The sequence below is a fragment of the Pan troglodytes genome, chromosome 5 (assembly GCF_028858775.2).
Source record: "Pan troglodytes isolate AG18354 chromosome 5, NHGRI_mPanTro3-v2.0_pri, whole genome shotgun sequence".
Classification (NCBI taxonomy): Eukaryota; Metazoa; Chordata; class Mammalia; order Primates; family Hominidae; genus Pan; species Pan troglodytes.
Genome location: NC_072403.2, coordinates 13,120,067 through 13,140,843, shown reverse-complemented (window position 1 = coordinate 13,140,843; position 20,777 = coordinate 13,120,067). Strand labels below are relative to the sequence as shown.

Below are 20,777 nucleotides of genomic sequence, written 5' to 3'. Positions count from 1 at the left end.
TGATCTGATGCCCAATGAAAATCCAAGACGACTAAACAGCGTCTTAACTGGAATTATCTGAAGCCAAATTCTGTGCTTTTTCAAGGATAGAAAGCTGAACGGCAGCCCTAGCACAGGCAATACTTATTTGCTACCTAATCTGAAGATACTTAAAAATAGCCAGCTGTGTGAATGAGGAAACAAACCACATCACAGAAGAGAAATCAGTCATGTTCCCTGCCATGGCCATCACGTGAAGAAAGCTTGAGTTAAAATCCAATGGTGGGGCCAAAAATAAGGGCACTTCCACCAACATCGACACCAAAGCAAAGAAAACCTTCTCCATGAAAGGAAACTAACATAAGCCATAAAAATTTTGCCCTTGAAAAATGATCAAGGCCTCTGGGTATGTCCGTTTTATTCCCAATTCTTCCAAGGTTTTATCATAGGAAACTCGGAAACATCTCCCAATGTTCTCATGGATTGAACCCACCAGAGGTCACCACTAGGTGTGAACACTTACCTGGTTCCTTCTGCCAATCCGATTTGGTCCTGGAGGCTTCGAGGGGGACTTGATCCCCTGGGGGCTCCCGCCATTCTCTGTGACCTTCCCTACACTCATGACCGCCGACATCATGGTGTTGATGGAAGATAGGTCTGAACCTTCCAAGCCAACGGGCGAACTTGACGTCATTGGGACAGGGGTTTAAGCTTCTAAGAAGCCTCTGCTATAAAACTGAAAATTGGAAATTGCTGATGTGATCATGGGGAAGTTTAGGCTTCTGTCATTGCCAGGGGGCGCTGGCCATGGCTACTCTAATTGTAATTCAGGTCAAAAACATCCAATGCTGTCTTTCTCCAGTTAAAGGCCACATTCACGCCCAGAGTGACGGAAGCTTTCATTTAAACCAAGTCTTGGCATACCAAGGACGAAGTTACCTTGCCTCCTTTCTGAGTGTGCACTACCAATAGGACTCAAACTCATGAGAGGCAGGTTTCTCTACCTTTCCTAATCTGGGTTAGGCAGAGTGGGAAAGGCCAAGCCAACAATGACAAAGCCCAGAAAGCTGCCGCCCTGCAGCACCCTCCTAAGAACCTAGGCTCATTCACTACTACACAAATGTTCCAGACCTAAAACTAGTGATGAGAAACATCAGGTTTCATTTAACTCCACTGCTGCAATACAGTGATTCTGATGGGGAGCCTGAATTTTATAAGAGATTTGAGAAGCCAACGCTATCAGAGTTACAAACAAATTTCAAATTGACATATCAAAGCCTGTTTCTTAAAAAATATGTATAAAGCAGGTAACATACCCTAGAAAATGGAAAGAAGAACCCTCCCGCCACACTGCTGATTACCTCCATTTTCTGACCCACTGATAGACTATGAAACTTTCCCCTGCTGTAGCTATCATTCACACGGAGTAGAAAATGAGTCTGTGTTGACCTCTTGTCTTCTTCTCTTGGTAGTACTCGTTGACACTGGAAGGGAAGCAAAGGCCCAAAGTGAACATCTTTTCACTTAGTGAAGAAAAAACTGAAATCATTTATTTGCTATAATCTTAGACCACTATATTCACAACAATGCAAGGAGCACAAAGGAGAGGCAATGTCTGCCTTTCTTTCTTCCAAAACCACATTCTGCAGCTGTTTCTCAACCTTATCTTAACCCCTACAGTACTGCCTGTTACGCACACTCCCAACAGCCAAAAGGACTCTGCAGTAAAATTTTACTTTCTAAAGCTCATATTTATGCCCATGCATCAGATTTTCTTTCACACTGTGCCTCAGTCCCTTGCAAGGATGCTCAGGCTCCACTTGACCCGTCTCACGCCTTTACCTAAAAGTGACCAAAGACAAAACAGTTCAGGCATTCACTAAAGGCTGAGTTTACACACTCTCAGGACAGACCTAAAAGAAACCTGGCGACATGAAAAGAATGACCAAAGGGAAAACTATGGCCCATGGCCATGTCACAATTTACTTCTTCAGGCCATGTGTGTTCCTTGCAACTAGACTATTATGGCTACAGGTCCAGTCAGTAGGTATGAAGTCTACTGCTTCCCTCATTTTAACTAGGAGGATATTCTACAGCTGAAGCCCTACCATAAGGTAATTGGATATTAATATCCTATTATCCCACAAAGTGTGCTAATAAATTCTACGAGTCCACAACAGCAGCTGAAGATCAAGCTCATCATCTCAGCTGTAAAGAGAACGTGTAGGAACAACACAAGGAAGAATATGATTTCTCATGGCTTCCTCCTCCAACTTTAGGGGATATGACCTAGCATATGAGAAATGGTACCACCCAGAGCAGCTACAAACATGCAGTACCAGCCTAAATTCTTACCAAAAGGGCAAAAAGGAATCTTAGGGAAAGCACTTGTCTTGTAAAGAGACAAAATGTACCTTCCTTGTTAATAGACATTTTGAAGATGTGAATCGAATGGTTTTCCAACTGGTAGGTAAAAGGACTAACCGCAGAAACATACAATTTGAGACTATGGATCCAGCCTCTTTGCCCACATCTTTCTCCATAAAGAGAAGAAAGCTACAGCCCCCACCAAAAAAAAATCTACACTTTCATCTTTCCATGACATTTCCCCATGCTAGCAGACCCTTTAAATTTACGAAGAATTGTGCTTCACGCCGGGCACAGTTGCTCACAACCGTAATGTCAGCACTTTGGGAGGCCAAGGTGGGAGGGTCAACTCGAGCCCAGGAGTTCGAGACCAGCCTAGGCAACACAGCAAGACCCTATCTCTACAAAAGATTTTTAAAAATTAAAAGAAAAAAAAAAAACTGTGTTTCAAACTTCCTGTTTCTAACTGTCTTTGAAGGTTTATTTTGGGCGATTTCTCTATAGGGAAAAAACATGTAGACACAAAGTGCATACATGAGTGTGTACACACACTTTTTTCTTAATGGACTACTAAAAAGAGAGTCATCAGTCCCTAGAATTTTTGTAATCAATCACATAATTACATACTTGATTCATAAATGGATACCTTCAATACTGAACTCACCTCCTTTTAAATACGTATATCTCCGTCACAATTTTAATGTACAGAGAATTATAACATAACTGACTAGAAATCTCTCTTTCCTGTAATTGTTACAAACTTTCCACCAATTTATACTATGAGTTTTGAAGATGATCTTGCTTTTGTCCTATTACTACATTTAGAAAAGAGGGCTACTCCTAGCTACTTCAGAGGCCGAGGCGGTAGGATTGCTTGAGCCCAGGAGTTCAAGTCCAACCTAGGCAAAACAGCAAGACCCCATCTCAAATTTTAAAAGCAAAAACAAACAAACAACAAAATGTGTGTGTATGTGTGTAGAAAAAGGAAAGAAAAATGTGGTAGAGTTAGAGTTTGCTCAAGTCTGGGAACAGGTTAAACACCTTTAAGACTAAATGTAAAATTGTAAGTTATAAAAAAAATTCTAATTCTATCATTGAATAAGGGAAGAAAGTGGAGAGGAGGGAAATAATAAGCAAAGTGAAAAAAATACATTCACTAAACAGAGCCAAATTGCCAGTAAGAATTCTTTTCAGTCATGTTATCAAAGATACATTCTTGCAAACTACCTAAGTGTCTTAAACACAGAAAGCCTAGCAACAGTCAGTATAGTTAACCAATGTAAGGGCTGAAAATTGCAAAAGCTTATCCCACTTGAAAAGGAGAAAAGCCTTGTTGTTTGCCATTTTGTCTGGACAGGAAGATATTTGCTAAACATGTTTCTTCCTTGGGGATAAAGTATAAAGTGTGACACTACCCACTGATGACACCAAGATCACTTACATTTACTTCCTTTTCCTATTTTAAGTAAATAACAATTAAAAAAAAATAGAGACTCATCTCTAATCTGAAAGCGTAATTAATAAAATGAAACTCCTAGCTACACTGTTTGAAAAAAAGAATAGAGTCACTGGCCTCATCCCTGAGAATCTGTTCCAGAAGCAACTAACAACCAGCCCCTTGGGCTGTGACAAGATTGTACTTCAGCTTGTTCTTATGTCTTCTATTTGAGTTCTTCCTTCAGGACCACAGAGCAGGGAAGAAGGGGAAGAAGCTGGTGCAAGGCACAATGGAGCTCATTGTTCTACGTTAGAAAAAACCCACCATAACATGCGGGCTCTTCTACATGATCATCGAACCAGAGCAAGCTGGCCAGTATTAGTTGGTCCTATCTACCCTATAACCACATCCTGGACAATTTTGGAACAACAGCCCAAACTAACCAACCTAAACCCTCTGATACTCAATCTCAGGGAATAAAAGACCATTTCTAACATTTTTATGGTCTATTCACGAAGCATTTTTTTCTTTCTGGATATTTACAATCCTAGACTTTTCATTCTTTCTTCTGCAACATTTCTTCTCCCTGACATCACTCCAATATTAGTAATAATATATGTTACTATTATAAAATAAGGCCAGGTGTGGTGGCTCACACCTGTAATCCCAGCACTTTGGAAGCCTGAGGTGGGAGGATGGCTTGAGGCCAGGAATTTGAGACAAGCCTAGGAAACACAGGAAGACCCCACCTGTACAAAATAAAAATCAGCCGGGGCCGGGCACAGTGGCTTACACCTGTAATCCCAGCACTCTGGGAGGCCAGGGCAGGCAGATCACCTAAGGTCAGGAGTTTGAAACCAGCCTGGCTAACATGGCAAAACCCCGTCTCCACTAAAACTACAAAAATTAGCTGGGCGTGGTGGCACATGCCTGTAATCCCAGCTACTCAGGAGGCTGAAATAGGAGAATCGCTTAAACCCAGGAGGCAGAGGTTGCAGTGAGCTGAGATAGCCCAATTACACTCCAGCCTGGGTGACAGAGCAAGACTCCATCAAGAAAGACAAGAAAGACAGAAAAAGAAAAGAAAAAAGAAGCCAGGTATGGTAGCATGTGTCTGTAGTCCCAGATACTTGGGAGGCCGAGTGGGAGGATCACAGGAGCCCAGGAGTTCAAAGCTGCAGTGAGCTATGATCACACCATTGCATTCCAGCCTGGGCGATAGAGTGAGACCCTGTCTCTTAAAAATAAATATCACTGGTCATATTCTAATATAATCTCTTCCAACTGGAATCAGCACTGGGAACCCAGATGAAGCTCCCAAGTCATGGATATGATCAACATTACCAAGCAGATGAACCTGGTGTTCCAGTTTTTAACACACATGGTCTGGATTTGGAGGGGAGGGAGGGAGAGAAAAGGAAAAAAAAAAAAAGAGATGTCCAAAGTGTTGCTTCCTGAGACAAACCCTTGGCACCCTTTCTCATCCCACATTTCAGGCCCATCAGATCAAGAACTAACAAGTTATAGTTACAATTTCTTTCCTCCTTTTTTTTTTTTTTTTTGTGAGACAGTCTCACTCTATTGCCCACACTGTAGTGCAGTGGCACTATCTCAGTTCACTGCAACCTCTGCCTCCCAGGTTCAAGCAATTCTCGTGCCTCAGCCTCCTGAGTAGCTGGGATTACAGGCACGCACCACCACGCCTGGGTAATTTTTTTTATTTTTAGTAGAGATGGGGTTTCACCACGTTGGCCAGGCTGGTCTTGAATGCCTGGCCTCAAGTGATCTGTCCGCCTCAGCCTCCTAAAGTGCTGGAATTATAGGTGTGAGCCACCATGCCTGGCCTAGTTACAATTTCAACACGATTTTGCACCAAAGCCTCAGGAGGACCTGGAAAGGGCATGACAATTAAACGGGAGGTAGGGAGGGTAGGAGAGGAGGGCATGGGAAGACTCGACGTTCAACATTATTGTGACTCACTGCGAGTGAAAACTGTTTCACTAACCTGTTTTCTTTGTGTTATCAAGCTGCCCTCCTTATTGGGGGGCTGAACCTGGCTGGGCCCAAACGTGGGCAGGGTCACACCTCAGAGCCACCACTCCTGGAACACACAGTTGGAGCAACCTACAAAAATAAGAAAAGGTGATGTTAAAAGAGGATTAAGACCAGAAACGGGCCTCTGCTCAACATCACCGGGAGTCACCAATTAGGACTAGAAAACACTTCCCATCCCTTGCCTGCAATTACAAGCAAGCTGCCAGGAGCCAGGCTGATTCCACCCAGAGTTGTCCCATTAACATCCAAGTAAGAGCTTGGAACTGAGTGTGCCTTGAACAGACAGGAACACCCCTATCCCCCAGGCACATTCCAATAACGTCAAGGGCAGCACCATGTGAGAATGGCTCGGACCACTGGCTCCGGGGGGAGCTTCGTGCATCCTAATGGCATGTTCACAGCAGATACCTACAGACTGCCAGTTTAACATGAGAAAAGCAAGGCGGCAATTAGTGCTATCAGAAACAGAGGCGGAAAAAATAAGACAGTTGAAGAAATTAAGAAATATACAACTAGCAGTGGCTCATGCCTGTAATCCCCGCACTTTGGGAGGCCAAGACTGAGCAGATGGTTTAGCTCAGGAGTTCGAGACCAGCCTGGACAACATGGTGAAACCCTGTCTCTATAAAAAACACAAAAATTAGCTGGGTGTGGCGGCATGCGCCTGTAGTCCCAGCTACTCGAGCTGAGGTGGGAGGATGGCTTAAGCCCAGGAGGCAGAGGTTTCAGTAAGCTGAGATTGCACCACTGCACTCCAGCCTGGGCAACAGAGCCAGACCTTGTCTCAAAAAATAAATAATAAGAAATATACAACTAAACAGTGCCTTAAAGTAGAGGAGAGATGATTACATCCTCTCGCAGGTGTGAGGAGAAAGTGTTGGTAACACACGTCAAATAGGACCAAATGCAGACCTTTTCCTTTCTGTAGGGAAGATGCAGAAAACATCTCAAATTACACATGCCCTTCAAAAGTTTGAGCAAGTCTGCTCTGGGGTGTCAAGGGCTTCAAAGCCCTGTGCTGGGAGAAAACTGGAATGCAGCATCTCCCAGAGCTACAGCATGTGGCCACATTCTCTGGCTCTCAACACAGCCTCCCTCAGCTAACGTGAAGAGCACAAAACTGGGAGAAAACTCAGAGGTAAAATAAACCCCACACGGACAACACCGGGCGAGAAACAACTGCTTGGCATATTTTCTCACTTTTATTCCCCTTCTGGAGCATCTACAGACAAGCTGCCCATCCATGCCACACAGCTGTCACCATGAACCTCAGGACTAACCCACAGGCACGGACCCTGTCCCACAGAAGGGAATGCAGAGACCCTCAAACTAGACATTATACCCCCCCATCCCACCCCGCTGAAACAATGCACATACTCTATACTCAACATTTTCATTCAGTACCAGGAGGGTCAGGGACCCTAGAAACCCACCCAGGGACAGCAGGGTAAGAATCCCTGTTTTGCGTGACACATGACCTGCCCTCTTGTAAACTATGAATCAAGCCCATTTTATGAAAAATACCCGTGGAGTTTTCAGAAATGCACAAACATTCTTTCAGACTATCTTCACCCATCTAAGGTGAAATTAAATATTGCTTTAAAAAAAAGCAGTTATTATTCTTTTTTCATATTTTAATTAATAACAAATTTTATTAGGAACAAAGCCTGAAAAGGAATAGCCCTTTGGTTTTTTTCTAGAAACTGCCAAGATCTCCAAATAAATAGCAGGAACCATAGTTTTACTCATAATTAATAAAAACACACTTCAAAATAAAAATATATAACAAAAATTAAAATAAATAAATAAATAAATAGGCCAGGCGCGGTGGCTCACATCTATAATCCCAGCACTTAGGGACACTGAGGCAGGTGGATCACCTGAGGTCAGGAGTTTGTGACCAGCCTGGCCAACATGGCAAAACCCCATCTCTACTAAAAATACAAAAATTAGCTGAACATCTTGTGCACACCTGTAATCCCAGCTACTTGGGAGACTGAGGCAGGAGAGTCACTTGAACCCGGAAGGCGGAGGTTGCAGTGAGCTGAGATTGCGCCTCTGCACTCCAGCCTGGACGACAGAGAGTCTGTCTCAAAAAAATAAATAAATACAATAAATAAACACACTTCAGAGTCTAAACAAGTGTCTAGAATTAAGATTTTCTAGCACGTAGCTAAGACTTCCATTAAAATTTAGACCTGCTGCCTCCCCTTCATTTCATTTTATTTTATTTCCCTTCATTTTAAAAAGACACCTTAAAAAAAGGTCCACCGGAGAGCGTCCTGGAAGCACACGGGACAGCAAGGAGAGGATGGTTTTAGAGAAAGACGGCTAGGAGAGACTTGACCTTGAAACTTCCATCCTCTTGCCCTTGGGTGTAAATGATTTGAATATTGAGAATGTCTTGCAATATAAAGCCAGAGTTCACGAGGCTGTTTGTTTTGGGTTCTATTAGGCCTGAGGGAGTCACAGAGCTTGAAGAGCGGAAAAGTACAAAAGAGTTATTAGAAGAAACTTTAAGACACCCCTTACCTCCATCAACAATGCCTCAGAAAAAAAAAAAGAAAGACTAGTAGCACCCTAAAGATGACTCCTGTAGGTGAAATGTGACAGAAAGCCTGGGTCTGGTTGTTGGTGGAGGCTGCTGAATTTCTGGATTTGCACTCCCACAAGATTTACGCAAAGCCAATGGAGGCAGGAGGACTAAGAGAGGGCGGAAGTCCCTCTGTGGGGGGAGGGAAAGGCCAGCCCCCAAGCCCCGGGGGAGATAAGGGACAATGCTATGTAAAGCCAGAAACAGAAGATTAAGGGGCAGGTCTCCAGGTCTAAGGAGACAGCAATGAAGAGATGAAAGATAAGGGCTGCATCCCAGCTTCTGAAAAACCCGAGGGTTTCTTTCCTTTTTTTTCTTTCTTTCCCCCCCTTTTTTTTTTCTGTCGCCAAGGCTGAAAGTCTGTAACCTCTGCCTCCCTGGTTCAGGCGATTCTTGTGCCTCAAGCCTCCCGGGTAGCTGGGATTACAGGCGTGTGTGCCACCACACCCGGCTAACTTTAATTTTTGCATTTTTAGTTGAGACTAAAATTCGGTTTTTAGGGTTTTGCCATGTTGCCCAGGCTGGTCTTGAACTCCTGGCCTCAAGTGATCCACCCGCCTCAGCCTCCCAAAGTGCTGGGATTATAGGCAAAAACCTGAGAGTTCTTTTTTCTTCATGTTTTTGAGACAGAGTCTCATTCTGTCGCCCAGGCTGGAGTGCAGTGACGCGATCTTGGCTCACTGCAATCTCCGCCTCCTGGGTTCAAGTGATTCTCCTACCTCAGCCGTGCACCACCACGCCCAGCTAGTTTCTGTATTTTTAGTAGAGACGGGGTTTCGCCATGTTTGCCAGGGTGGTCTCGAACTCCTGACCTAAGGTGATCCAAACCGCCCCAGCCTCCTGAGGGTTCTTGAAGTGAAATCTAAACTCTGTCCTAAGGCCCCCAGGAAATGTGGAATAAGTTTAGATGCCTAGGATGATGGTTGAGGCCCTGAAAAAAATGTTCCCACAGACGACAGAACAGTGGGTTTTACAACACTTGACCAGGATGCACACAGTGCAGTCTCCAGAACACCCTCAAATACTTGGGATGGCTGATCCCATGCTATGTAAGAGCCTAGTTGACCAGTTCAGGCCAACCCAGGACAGGCTAAAAGTTTTAGTTAAGAGATCATACACTAAAATGGTCTGAGCCAGGAGGGAGCTTGACAAATAGCAAAGGCATCTCTTGAAGGATGGGCTGAGTCTTGGCTAGGCTGGGGACAGAATCAAACCAGGCTAAATGTTCCACGAGGGCCATGCCTGTTCTGCCTGCAAAGCTCGGGGCAAAACCATCTCTTCTAACCACCTCACATGTGCTCTGAGGGCTGAGACAGCTGTGACGACGGCTTTGAGTTCCAGGAAGTTGATGTGTTTCTTGGCTTAGGGTCCAGGCTATGCCTTGGATAGGGCGGCAACCCACGAAAGTCACCCCCCCCCCCGCCCCCCACCGACAACCCGTGGCTGGCACAGGCTTTGGTAAGACAGGAGCCTTAGAGCAGGCCCCTACACCATGGGGCACCGTGAGCTGCTTCGTCCAACTCTGATCTTCTCTTCCTGGGTGAGAAGGGACTCCTAAGAGATTGGGGAGAGCTGGGCATGGTGGCTCATAATCCCACCACTTTGGGACGGAGAGGCAGGAGGATCACATGAGGTTAGGAGTTCAAGACCAGCCTGGGCAACACAGGCAAAACCCATCTCTGATACAGAAAAAAAGGAAGGGGGGGGGGTGCATCCCTTGGTACAGGCCACATTCAAGACAAAAGTGCAGAGGTGAAGGGGGGCAGCAAACTTGGGACCCAAGATATATATGTCGGCCTCCTCTTTGGGTATCTTCTGAGCTCCAGAACACTCCTATACTCTCATCCTCTCAAGACTACAGCAAGCCAGGCACAGTGGCTCATGCCTCTAATCCCACCACTTTGGGAGGCCAAGTGGGAAGATCACTTAAGACCAGGAGTTTGAGACCAGCCTGGGCAACGAAGTGAGACCACATCTCTACAAGAAATTTAAATATTAGGCAGGTATGGTGGCACCCTCCTGCAGTCCCAGCTACTTGGGAGGCTGAGGCAGGAGGATTGCATGAGCCCAGGAGTTCAAAGCTGCACTGAGCTAGCATGACGTCACTGTACTCAAGCCTGGTCAACAGGGCAAGACTTTATCTCCAAAAAAAAAAAAAGACTAATGGTCAGGCTCTTTAACCTGCCATTCAAGGGTCTCCATGCTCTGGCCTCAGTCCACCTTCTGGCCCCGTGGCACACCAGTCCCCTTGGTTACCCTTTCTGCTCAGTTCCTTGCCCCAGAATATCTGCCTGCACCCCTCTCCTGACCTCATCCCTCATGGCCACGTTCCACATGACTCCCACTGACCCATGGCTCGTGGTTCCAAATTCCAGGACACACTCACCTCTAATTTTGCCATCACACCCATCACACTTCATCATGGCTAACCATTTTTGAGCACCATGTGCCACATGCATTGTCTCATTTAATCCTCAAAACGACAACCATGAGGATTGTTCCCACTGTACAGCCACAAAGACAAAGGTTGAGAGGGACTGAGTCACTTGTCTCCAAGATCCTAGAGCTGCTGCGTGGTAGAGCAATGTAATAAATCCAGTTGCTGAACTCTGTTAAATTTCTTTTGGAAAAGTGTGTGACTCCTGGCCCATGGCTGGAGAGCACAGGTGTGCTCCCTTAGTCACGTTCTCTGACTTCTAATAATCTGGCTCTGCATCACTGCTGCCCTTCCAGATGCTCTGCACCTGGCTTTCCATTTCCGTCCCCGTCAAGGCAGGAAGGAGGAGTGCTCTCCTCCCCCTTCACCTCTGCCTTCCTCTCCCTGGCAGGAGGCAGAACTGGACTTCCACCTCAGTCTAAAAGGTTCGTTGCAGCGGGCAAGAGTTTGGAAACACTACGCTTGCTCTGCAAAGTGATGGGGCACTTCACGTTCTATACCCTTGTGTTCTAGAAGCAGCCAAGCAAAGGAGGCTCTGCCTGAATCCTGAACAGTCTAGTCCTATCTGATGAGCTGACCTTGCAGAGAAGATCCACCAACACGAGGCAGGCCCTCCACCAAACCCCAAGGGCATGAGAGCATCCAGCCCTTTATTAGGAATGCAAATTCTCAGTCCCACCCCAGACCTACTGAGTCAGAAACCCTCTGGGGGCTGGTGCAGCAGTGTTAAGTTTCTGAGTTAACAGCTCTCTGGAGGCTTCCATCCAGCCCTGAGAACCAGCTCATGAAGAAGCTCAGGATCTCACTGAAAACCTTCCTTTAGTGAGGATTTGGGAGAAGCTGCTTGGCTTATCATACACCTCCAGAGCAAAAACCAAGGCCCTGGGTCAGAGACAAAGATCCCCATTTCTAACTCTGGCTTTATCTACCACAATAAAAAAAATAATAAATAAAGGACAGGGAGGAATGGATCTATGCAGGGCTTCCTCAGGAACAAACACACATCAGAGGTAGGCTTCAGACAGGCGAGCCCAGCCTGCAGTGCATGGCTGGCAAAACCACATGGCCTGGGCCTTCACGCAGCCCTGGATCCTAAAAGCCTTCTCTCCAGCAAACAGCAGTTGCCAAGCCTGTGGTACTTCCCGAAAAGCTCCTTGGAGGTGGTTGTGGAATCACCTCCAAACCTGAGCCCTTCAGCCAGGATTCCTGGTGGCCCCGGATACCCTCCCTCACCTCTCTGCTGCTCCTGGGCAGTGAGGAGTGAGCAACAAGGGGCAGGTGACAGGGAGAACAGTTAGGGAGATGACTTCAAGGGGAGACACGCAGCCCTGAGGTTCCCTCTTACAGCCTTGGAAACTGCTCACTGTCTACTACAGTTTATCTCTTAATGGGACCAGAGGGTGGAGGAAGGAAAATCAGAGGTCATTCTCACAGGCCAGGGTGTCTGCTCCTTACTCTGACTAGGTTTCAAATACCCCGCTGGTCTTGACCTGGAGCATTTTATTAGAAATAACACAAGCTACTGATGCTCCTTTTCAAAAGCAATGTCGGTTGTTCTTAGGTAAAGGAAAACTTCGATATTTTGTAAAGTGTGGGGGAAGGAGCAGCTTAATGCAGAGTAATAGGTTCCATGCAGGAAGCAGCTTCTCTTAAAAATCACTTGGACATTTAAATTATTACATTAAATATAACTTCAGCAGGGAGGCACACATTGACTGGGGAGACAGGGTCCCTGCCTACCAAATTTATCTACGTCAGTCAGATTGAGTATTTAAAACATGATCCACGGGAGAGCTGGGGAGATTTTCTGGACAATGCCAGATAAAACCATCCTGTGGTACCCCATTCTTCTTCCTGCACCTCTCTGCAAGGCTCTGTGCTTCTTTAAAGGAAGGAAATGGGGCACAGTCCCAGTGATAAGCTTTCCTGCTAGTACATGAGGACTATGAAGAAGCTGACTCCACTTCTTGTAGCTCTTCTCCAGGGAGCATGTCTTCCTGCCAGGATCTAACTACTGCCAGATTTGCAAGGCCAAGACACAGCTGCTAAATGGCAGCCATTTGTCACACAGCACCCGGCTCCCCTGGGAGGGGACACAGCAGCCCTCGGCGCTCAGCTGTGGGAAGAGTTGAGTCCCTGGCCCTTTCCCCAAAAAAGCCAGACTTTTCCTAAACATTGTTTTTCAGCCTGCCTGCCAGGACCCTGGTATTTCATCACTTTCTTGCCTAACTTAGCAGAAACATGTATCGTCCTCTACTCTGGGTGCCCAAGGTGGACTATGCTCTAATAAGGAAGCACCCATGCTGGACCACAGGGGCAGAGGGCCCACAGGGCACCCTCACCTACCCCCAGGGCAAGGCAGGGTCTCCTGGGCCAAGGCTAAAGATGTCCCGCAGGGAATTAAGTTGAGCAGCTCCCCTGCCCTGTCCCACCCTAAGATCTGCTCTCCTGGCTTATCAGGTAGACCCAGGTGCAAGAAAGGGTAGGAAGAGGCCTCCACAACACACCTTGGTTGAGGAATTTGAAAACAGAAAAGAATGTTGCTATAAGTAACAGAAAACAGGATTCAAGTCAGAGTATACTGGAAATCTAATGTGCATCCAATTATATTTTTTCCAGAGCACCCACTTCCCTGATAACCTAGGGCACTAACACTTGTGACATAAACTCTATGCTAGAAATATGCTAGGCACTTTACGTATATTTAATCCTCCCCTACATCTTGTAAGGTAATGATTAGGTTATTTGCTAGATATAGCACAGCTCTTAAAGGGCGGAGCCAGGAGTCTAGCCTGGGGTTGTCTGACTCCAAAAATCTTGTACTTTCCACTGTACCACAAGAAGGGTCTTTGAAAAACCATTCGGAGAAGGGTCATTAGCAAGCTAGAGGATTGGGAAACCAAGTCAAGGGGAAAACTGGAAATGGCTAACAGAATGGAGACAAGAGCCAGCTACAAAAGCTGCAGGACTGGTGTGTGGAAGAGGGGCACACTCATTGCACAGCTCCACCATGGAAAGAATGAGGCACAAACAAGAGCTCCACAAATCTGGAGCTCCATGATTCTTTAAACCAGAGCTTTGAACTAAGCCCTCAGATGGATACAGGCCAGATAAGGTAATGAGCTCGCTGTCCCCAGGAGTCTTCAAGCAGAGGGTGGGTAACCACTAGTTAATTAAAAAGCAAACAAAAAACCCCAGTCCGGCAATGGGTGGGAGACCAGGTTAGAAGACTCTTCTGACTTCCAGATTCTGCACTTCTAAGGGGACAATCTATCTTGCATAACACTTGTCCTCTCTGCATAATACCTTAAGATTCCAAAAGCATGTGCAAGAATAAACCATTACAGCATAACTTTAAAAGCACATGACATAGGGAATCTTTTTTTTTTTTTTTTTTTTTCAGACGGAGTCTCACTCTGTCACCCAGGCTGGAGTGCAGTGGCATGATCTCGGCTCACTGCAACCTCTGCCTCCTGGGTTCAAGTGATTCTCCTGCCTCAGCCTCCCGAGTAGCTGGGATTACAGGCGTGCATCACCACACCCGGCTAAATTTGTATTTTTAGTAAAGATGGAGTTTTGTTGGCCAGGCTGGTCTCAAACTCCTGACCTCAAGTGATCCTCCCACCTCGGCCTCACAAAGTGTTGGGATTACAGGCGTGAACCACCGTGCCCAGCCTGACATGGGGAATCTTAAATTTTGGCCTGGAAATCCAGCTTGCCATCAATGGAGCCACCGAACTCTGAGCCTCAGTTCTCCTAGCTGAAAAATGAAGCTGATAACACTGCCCTCCTTACCTTACAATATAGGTTCAAAGGAGTGCTTGTTAAAATACTTTACAAACATTATGGCATCCTCCAGCATGCGAGCTACTGATGCTACACTATTTATCCTCCAACATTCCAGGTAGTCCCTGGGGTGATTCTCCTAACTCCTCAATTCACCCGTCTGCTTCCCCTATTGGATTGCCAAAACCTTGAAGGCAGGAGCTCACCTTGATGGTCTTCTAAAAAAATTCCTGTCCCCGGCCGGGAGCGGTGGCTCACGCCTGAGGCGGGTAGACTGCCTGAGGTCAGGAGTTCGAGACCAGCCTGGCCAACATAGTGAAACCCCATCTCTACTAAAAATACAAAAAATTAGCTGGGCGTGGTGGCGGGTACCTGTAATCCCAGCTACTCGGGAGGCTGAGGCAGGAGAATTGCTTGAACCCAGGAGGCGGAGGTTGCAGTGAACCAAGATAGTGCCATTGCACTCCAGCCCGGGCAACAAGAGCAAAACTCCATCTCAAAAAAAAAAAAAAAAAAAAAATCCTGTCCCAGCCCACAAGTTGGACAATTTAAAATAAATATAATTTGGTTTTTCCCAAATGCAATCCCCTGGCCAATGAGAACAGCTGCTGACACAGTCGCCATGCTATCTGGCGACCAGGAAATAAAAACCCCTCTGACTTCAGTTGCTGCTGAAACCAATCCTGGTCAGCTTCACGTTTGGTTAATTACGGAAGTACACACTACTGGCTGCCACAAGGATGCAGCTCTTTCTTCCCTATATTCACCAAGCTGCTTCTCTCCCAACTAAGTGCAGCACCTGAATACAGCATGGCTGACACCGTGACATTGTATGGTAGAAATGGGAGTGTTCTGGACACATCTCTGAAGTGAATCTAAGTATCTTCGGTCACATTTCCAGCTTCTGGTAAGAAGCTAGGGTAAAGTTCAGTAGCAGTTTGCATAGAGTTTTAGGCAATATCCTGCAACTCTTTCACAGGCCCTGAGGTCGCCGGGCTGGCCTTTCTGACATGCTCAGGGAAAGGGTGCAGCAGCAACAGGATTCTCCACTTTGCCCCAGGGACGAGCTGCAAGCTAAGCAATCCCAGGGCAGGTGATTTACCTTAAATCTGGGCTTCGAATTCCCAGAATTCAGGATGACACTCCTTAGAAAACCAAAATGACTTGTGGAAGATACAAGCGTTTGAAATGCTTCTCCCCTAACAGCTTAGCTTAGAGAAGGCAGTGGAAGGAGGAGATCACATCTTTCCTCGCCCATTGGAAAAGTGGTCAGCTGTGGTCAAAATTTCACAGTGCGTAATCAGACGTTACAAACTGTCAGCTGGGAATGACTGTGTGCGGTGAAGTGACCACGCCCAGCTCCCAGGAGCTGCATGGGCTGCCCTCCGCCATACAACAGAAAACCTCCCATCCCCTCACCCCCAAATTCGCCTCTAAGAAAAGTATTTACTACTGTGCATATGAAGGAAAACAAATGCTCTGAGATATAAGTGGTTGATAAGTGTTTATCACAAGCTAGCCAACCAAAAACACTGGCAAGCAAATGGGTTTTCTTAAAGTAAACTGAGCAAACCAAAAATGACTAGCAGGCAGGATGGGCCTTTTTGGAAAGCCCATGTGCAGCTGGGAGAGGAGGTGGCATGTTCCTGGACCAGCAGAGGCACCTTGGAAGGAGGGGGCCAGGGCCAGGGGCTGGCAGTTGGGGTGGGAGTGGGGATTAGTGCAGTCCTGGAGGAAGTGTGAGGCACACAGGCTCTCCAGGCGGTGATTAGTTCACAACAACTGCACTCCCTGGGGGGTCTAACTGCACAAAGGGCCACCCCCCCTCCACAGCCCAGCGGGGCCTGAAACAAGCATCATGTCCCCGAAGCACACTTGTTCACTTGCTTTGGATTGAGCTCACACAGGGCACTGAACATGCCCAGGCTCTTAAGTGTGGGTTCACGTTTACAAGCCCCACCCTGAGAAACAGATAACCCCTTTGCAAGCCCCCAAACTCCCCCCAAATGTTACAAAGAACAGGAAGGAAAACTGAAAAGGGGAGATAGACACCAGCAGGACAGTCTCTTCCTTCAAACTCTTTCACACCCGGGCAATAATTGGGTCAACACCAGAAGCACAACTAAGAGGAGATGCGCACACTTCAGAGAAGCACAGCTGCCCGGCCTGCTCATCGGCTCAGTCCAAGGGCAGCTGGACACGTCCACCCAGTCCCCATGGGTCAGACACACCTTAACAGGGAAAATCTCTGTAGCACACAGATTTGGAAATCCAAGCTGATGCCCATTTAATGTAACTCAGTATGTAATGGGAACATTCCCAATCAGAAGCCTACCTCTACCAGTATTTTCATGACATGAAATTGTTTTGGCATACTTGTGAAACCAAGTCCTGCTTCTCAGAATTCTTCAACACGCTTGTGATCATAAAAATGAGGCATGTCTTGCTCACCACCCTTAATTTACTTGAATGCATGTGACAAAGGCACCTTCATGTTGTTTAAAAAGGACATCCCTACTCTTTTATCTTCCCTTAACAGTTTGTTATCCAGTGTTAGGAGGGGCCTAGCCTCCAACAGTCCACACTTTTATCTCCTGCTGACCACACGAAGGCAAGGGCTGGACTTCCTGCAGCTCGCCTAGAGGGGCTGTTTGACTTGTTGAAAATATTTGCCTCCAGAGCCTCTTGGAACAATGCCCAAGCAACACCTACCCGGCATCCATTGCAGCTCCAACTCTAACAGCCTTCAAGTCCAACGGATAGCACTCCTTGTGCCTCTGTGTGTGAGAGGCCAATGCTTCCGAGAAGAGAACTTACTGTCAGGGCTCACTTAGACATTTGCTTTCTGTCTGCTGCAAACACAAGAGCTATCTTCATCAAAGTCCAGAAACCCGAGAAGTTAGTTACAGTAGCTCAAGTTAAATGTAGTTTACACTACTATTCTTAAAATAATTCAGTAGCATTTAATAGCGTCCTTTAACCACTGGAACTGAAAGCAGAACACCATGTCCTTGCACAAGCAAATGGCCTGGAATACACTGGACCCCTCGCCTTTGGAGCGAGGCCAGGTCGTGGTCTTTGATGTTCCTCCCAATCCTAACTCTGTGCCTGAGATTTGACTCTGTGGGGATGTCTAGGTGTTTTTAGGTTCAGACTCAAAAGCACTTCCATCTGCCTGGCACTTAGAGCTTTGCTGTGAATATCCAGGACTCAGTATAGCAGCAAAATCCACTCTTTTGTGCATCAATCAAGAGGGTTGTGAGACTGTGCGTGTCACTTATGGGATGGGATGACCTGAGGGAACTCACACACCAGTGGACAGAGTTCCTGACTCCCTGCCATACAAGGGTAGGAGTTCCATTTTCTTGGCATCCCATCAGCATATGTGAGGTTAATGCATTCAGAAAATGATTAAATCAGACATTTACCACAGTCCCCCTGGAGTTCCTTTCTGGGATACAAAAGATCTTCCTAAAATCAATTAAGGAAAGGAGAAATTTCCTTGCCCAAATACCTACCACTGAACCCCTAACAGTCACACAGGTAAGAGAACCGGGTGGGGGAAAGGAGATGGGCAGTGGGGATTGATGATAGTAGGTAGGGAAGGCCATGGCGAAAAGGGTGGGAGGTGAGGAACAGAAGCCAGCTTATAGAATGAGTCCACAATCCGAATTTCTGTGCCAACTCTCCAGAATGGAGCCAGTATTTTTTAGGATCTTTTTTTTATGAGTCTAGATAATAGATGAGTCAGACAGGGCATGTGCGGCGACCAGAGGAACTGTGCTGTCCCCCCACAGAACTTAGAACGGTGCCTCTATGTGGCCCCTCTCCTATAGCCACAGGACCCAGCCCCGATAGGGGCCCATGGGAGAACAGGAGCCAGCTGACTGGCTCAACCCCACCGGCCAAACGGCAAGTACTCTTCAGCATCCTCAATTTCCTCCCAGCCACGAAGTCAGGAACAACCTGTACAGACAAAGAAAATAGAAAACTTGCGAAACAATGGCATCTATCATGCTCACTGGATATGTCTGAGGAAAATTTTTCAAAGTCCTTGAAGATGCTTCATTATACTTCTGCAAAGAAAATGCAGTCCACTATACCCAGGCACACACGTGCTCACACAAACTCAATTTCATGCTCTGCCAGCCCCACAACTAAAACGCTGAAGTGCCAGGCGCGGTGGCTCACGCCTGTAATCCCAGCACTTTGGGAGGCCGAGGCGGGCAGATCATGAGGTCAGGAGATCGAGACCATCCTGGCTAACACGGTGAAACCCCATCTCTACTAAAAATACAAAAAAAAATTAGCCGGGCGTGGTGGCGGGCGCCTGTAGTTCCAGCTACTCAGGAGGCTGAGGCAGGAGAATGGTGTGAACCCAGGAGGTGGAGCTTGCAGTGAGCCGAGATAGCACCATTGCACTCCAGCCTGGGCAACAGAGCAAGACTCTTTCTCAATAAATAAATAAATAAAATAAAATAAAACGCTGAAGTCAAAGAACAGCCTCAGTCACCAAACCAATTTAGAATGGGAACTAACACATTTCCACAAAGTATTTCAGAGGCCAGTGACTTCCTGGAGTGCTCCCAATCTGCAAACAGAATTTTCCTAAGGGATAAAAAAAAGGCTCAACAGATTATACAAATGGCTACCTGGCCACGGTAAATATGTGAGAAAAAACTCACTGTCTCTTTATTCCTTGTAGTTAAACTTTAATACTCTGCTCTCATCAAGGGAAGAATAGTCCTTTCAAGGCTTCCCCCAAAAGACACTGCTAATTATGGTGATGGCTTTCTCTTACCCTACTAGTCAAGATTCACTTTTAATGGATGAGAGTTTGGAAGACAGATATGCAAGTGTGGTGGTGGGTACCTGTAGTCCCAGCTACTCGGGAAGCTGAGGTGGGAGGATCATCTGAGCCCAGGGAGGTTGAGGCTACAGTGAGCGTTGACCGTGACACTGCACTCTAGCCTAGGCAACAGAGTGAGACCCTCTCTCAAAAAATAAAAATAAAATAAAATAAAATAAAGGGGAGCAGTCTACTCAGTTTCCTGCAGCTGGAGTTGTAGGCCCATCCTTGCTGCTTTCAGAGTGTATCCAATCCATAGGCAGAGAAAAATGGGTATTCTCAGCATGTTGTTAAAATTAGTGGCTTAAAATATTCTATACTGTTTGTATACCCTACACATAGGGTAAGGTTTGGGATCTGTGCGAAAACCTGGGATATTATGACGATCATCCTCAGACATCTAAGGCTACTAACATTCCAGGTGCCAGAACCACCAAGAGCTGTAAGACAGAGAGCCCTGGCTTCCTATGTCAGAGGAGACACAGAGAGGGAAATTTCAACTCCAGGGAACCTGGAGTATGAGCCAAACACTTCCAGAGCTGCAGGGGCTCACCAGAGGTAAGCACCACTGAGTGCGAGGCGAGGGCAGCACAGCAAAAGCAAACCTGAGCTTGAAGAAGAGATTCGCCTCCCAGCCACATGCAGAAAGCTGTTAACACAGTGTGCAGAAAAAGCAGATGATTTGCTGAGTTTCTCACAATGCTGAATTCATTCTTTTTTTTTTTTTTAGGGTAAACTGCCATCTTTTAAAATGAGATAAAGACAGTAGATGGTAGAGATCATTTTTTAATGCCCTTACTTAGCAAAATAAAAAAACGGCAACCTTGCGTCTAACTGCAAAAGTTTTGTGTGTCTTGCCCATGAAAACAAAACCCCTGGGAGCTATCAGAGTGCACCAGTGTGTTTTGAGAAAGGAGGGAGAGTGGAGTGGGGGAAATGGCAAAGATGTGGCTGGCAGAATGATGCTGGGCTCAAGGTTCCATCTAAGAGCCATGAACTTTATCCTGTTGCTCTGGAAACCCACTGAAGGGCCCCTCCTCACAATTTTTAAAGCCCACGATGAAATAATCGTATCCACAGCTTAAAGAGCTCTTGGTAGCAGATTTAAAAATGGACAATCAGAGGCATATAACCCAGTTAGGAGGCACTGCAATACTCTTAAGGGACAGGGGCACTGCAGCTGGTGGGTGGAAGCAATGCTGTAGAGAAGGAACCAAAAGGAGGCCAGGCAGGCGTCGAGAATGAAGGGCAGGAGTTAGGAAGAGAGCTCCCA

At 46.4% G+C, this 20,777-nt stretch overlaps 1 protein-coding gene across 15 annotated transcripts in view; it reads right to left on the bottom strand.

The window, feature by feature from the left end:
* RREB1 (ras responsive element binding protein 1) overlaps positions 1–20,777 on the bottom strand; it is a 143,905-nt gene that overhangs the window by 68,878 nt on the left and 54,250 nt on the right. For 13 of the 15 annotated variants that reach the window (XM_009450456.5, XM_518223.9, XM_001164032.8 and 10 more), the window contains 3 exons: positions 5,790–5,908; positions 1,341–1,463; positions 503–715 (listed from right to left, as the gene is read on the bottom strand). In XM_009450456.5, coding sequence (XP_009448731.1) covers positions 503–673 — 171 coding nt within the window. In that variant the 5' untranslated portion in view covers positions 674–715; positions 1,341–1,463; positions 5,790–5,908. The remainder of the gene's footprint in view (positions 1–502; positions 716–1,340; positions 1,464–5,789; positions 5,909–20,777) is intronic. The other 2 variants (XM_054686610.2, XM_063812073.1) reach the window with 1 other exon arrangement.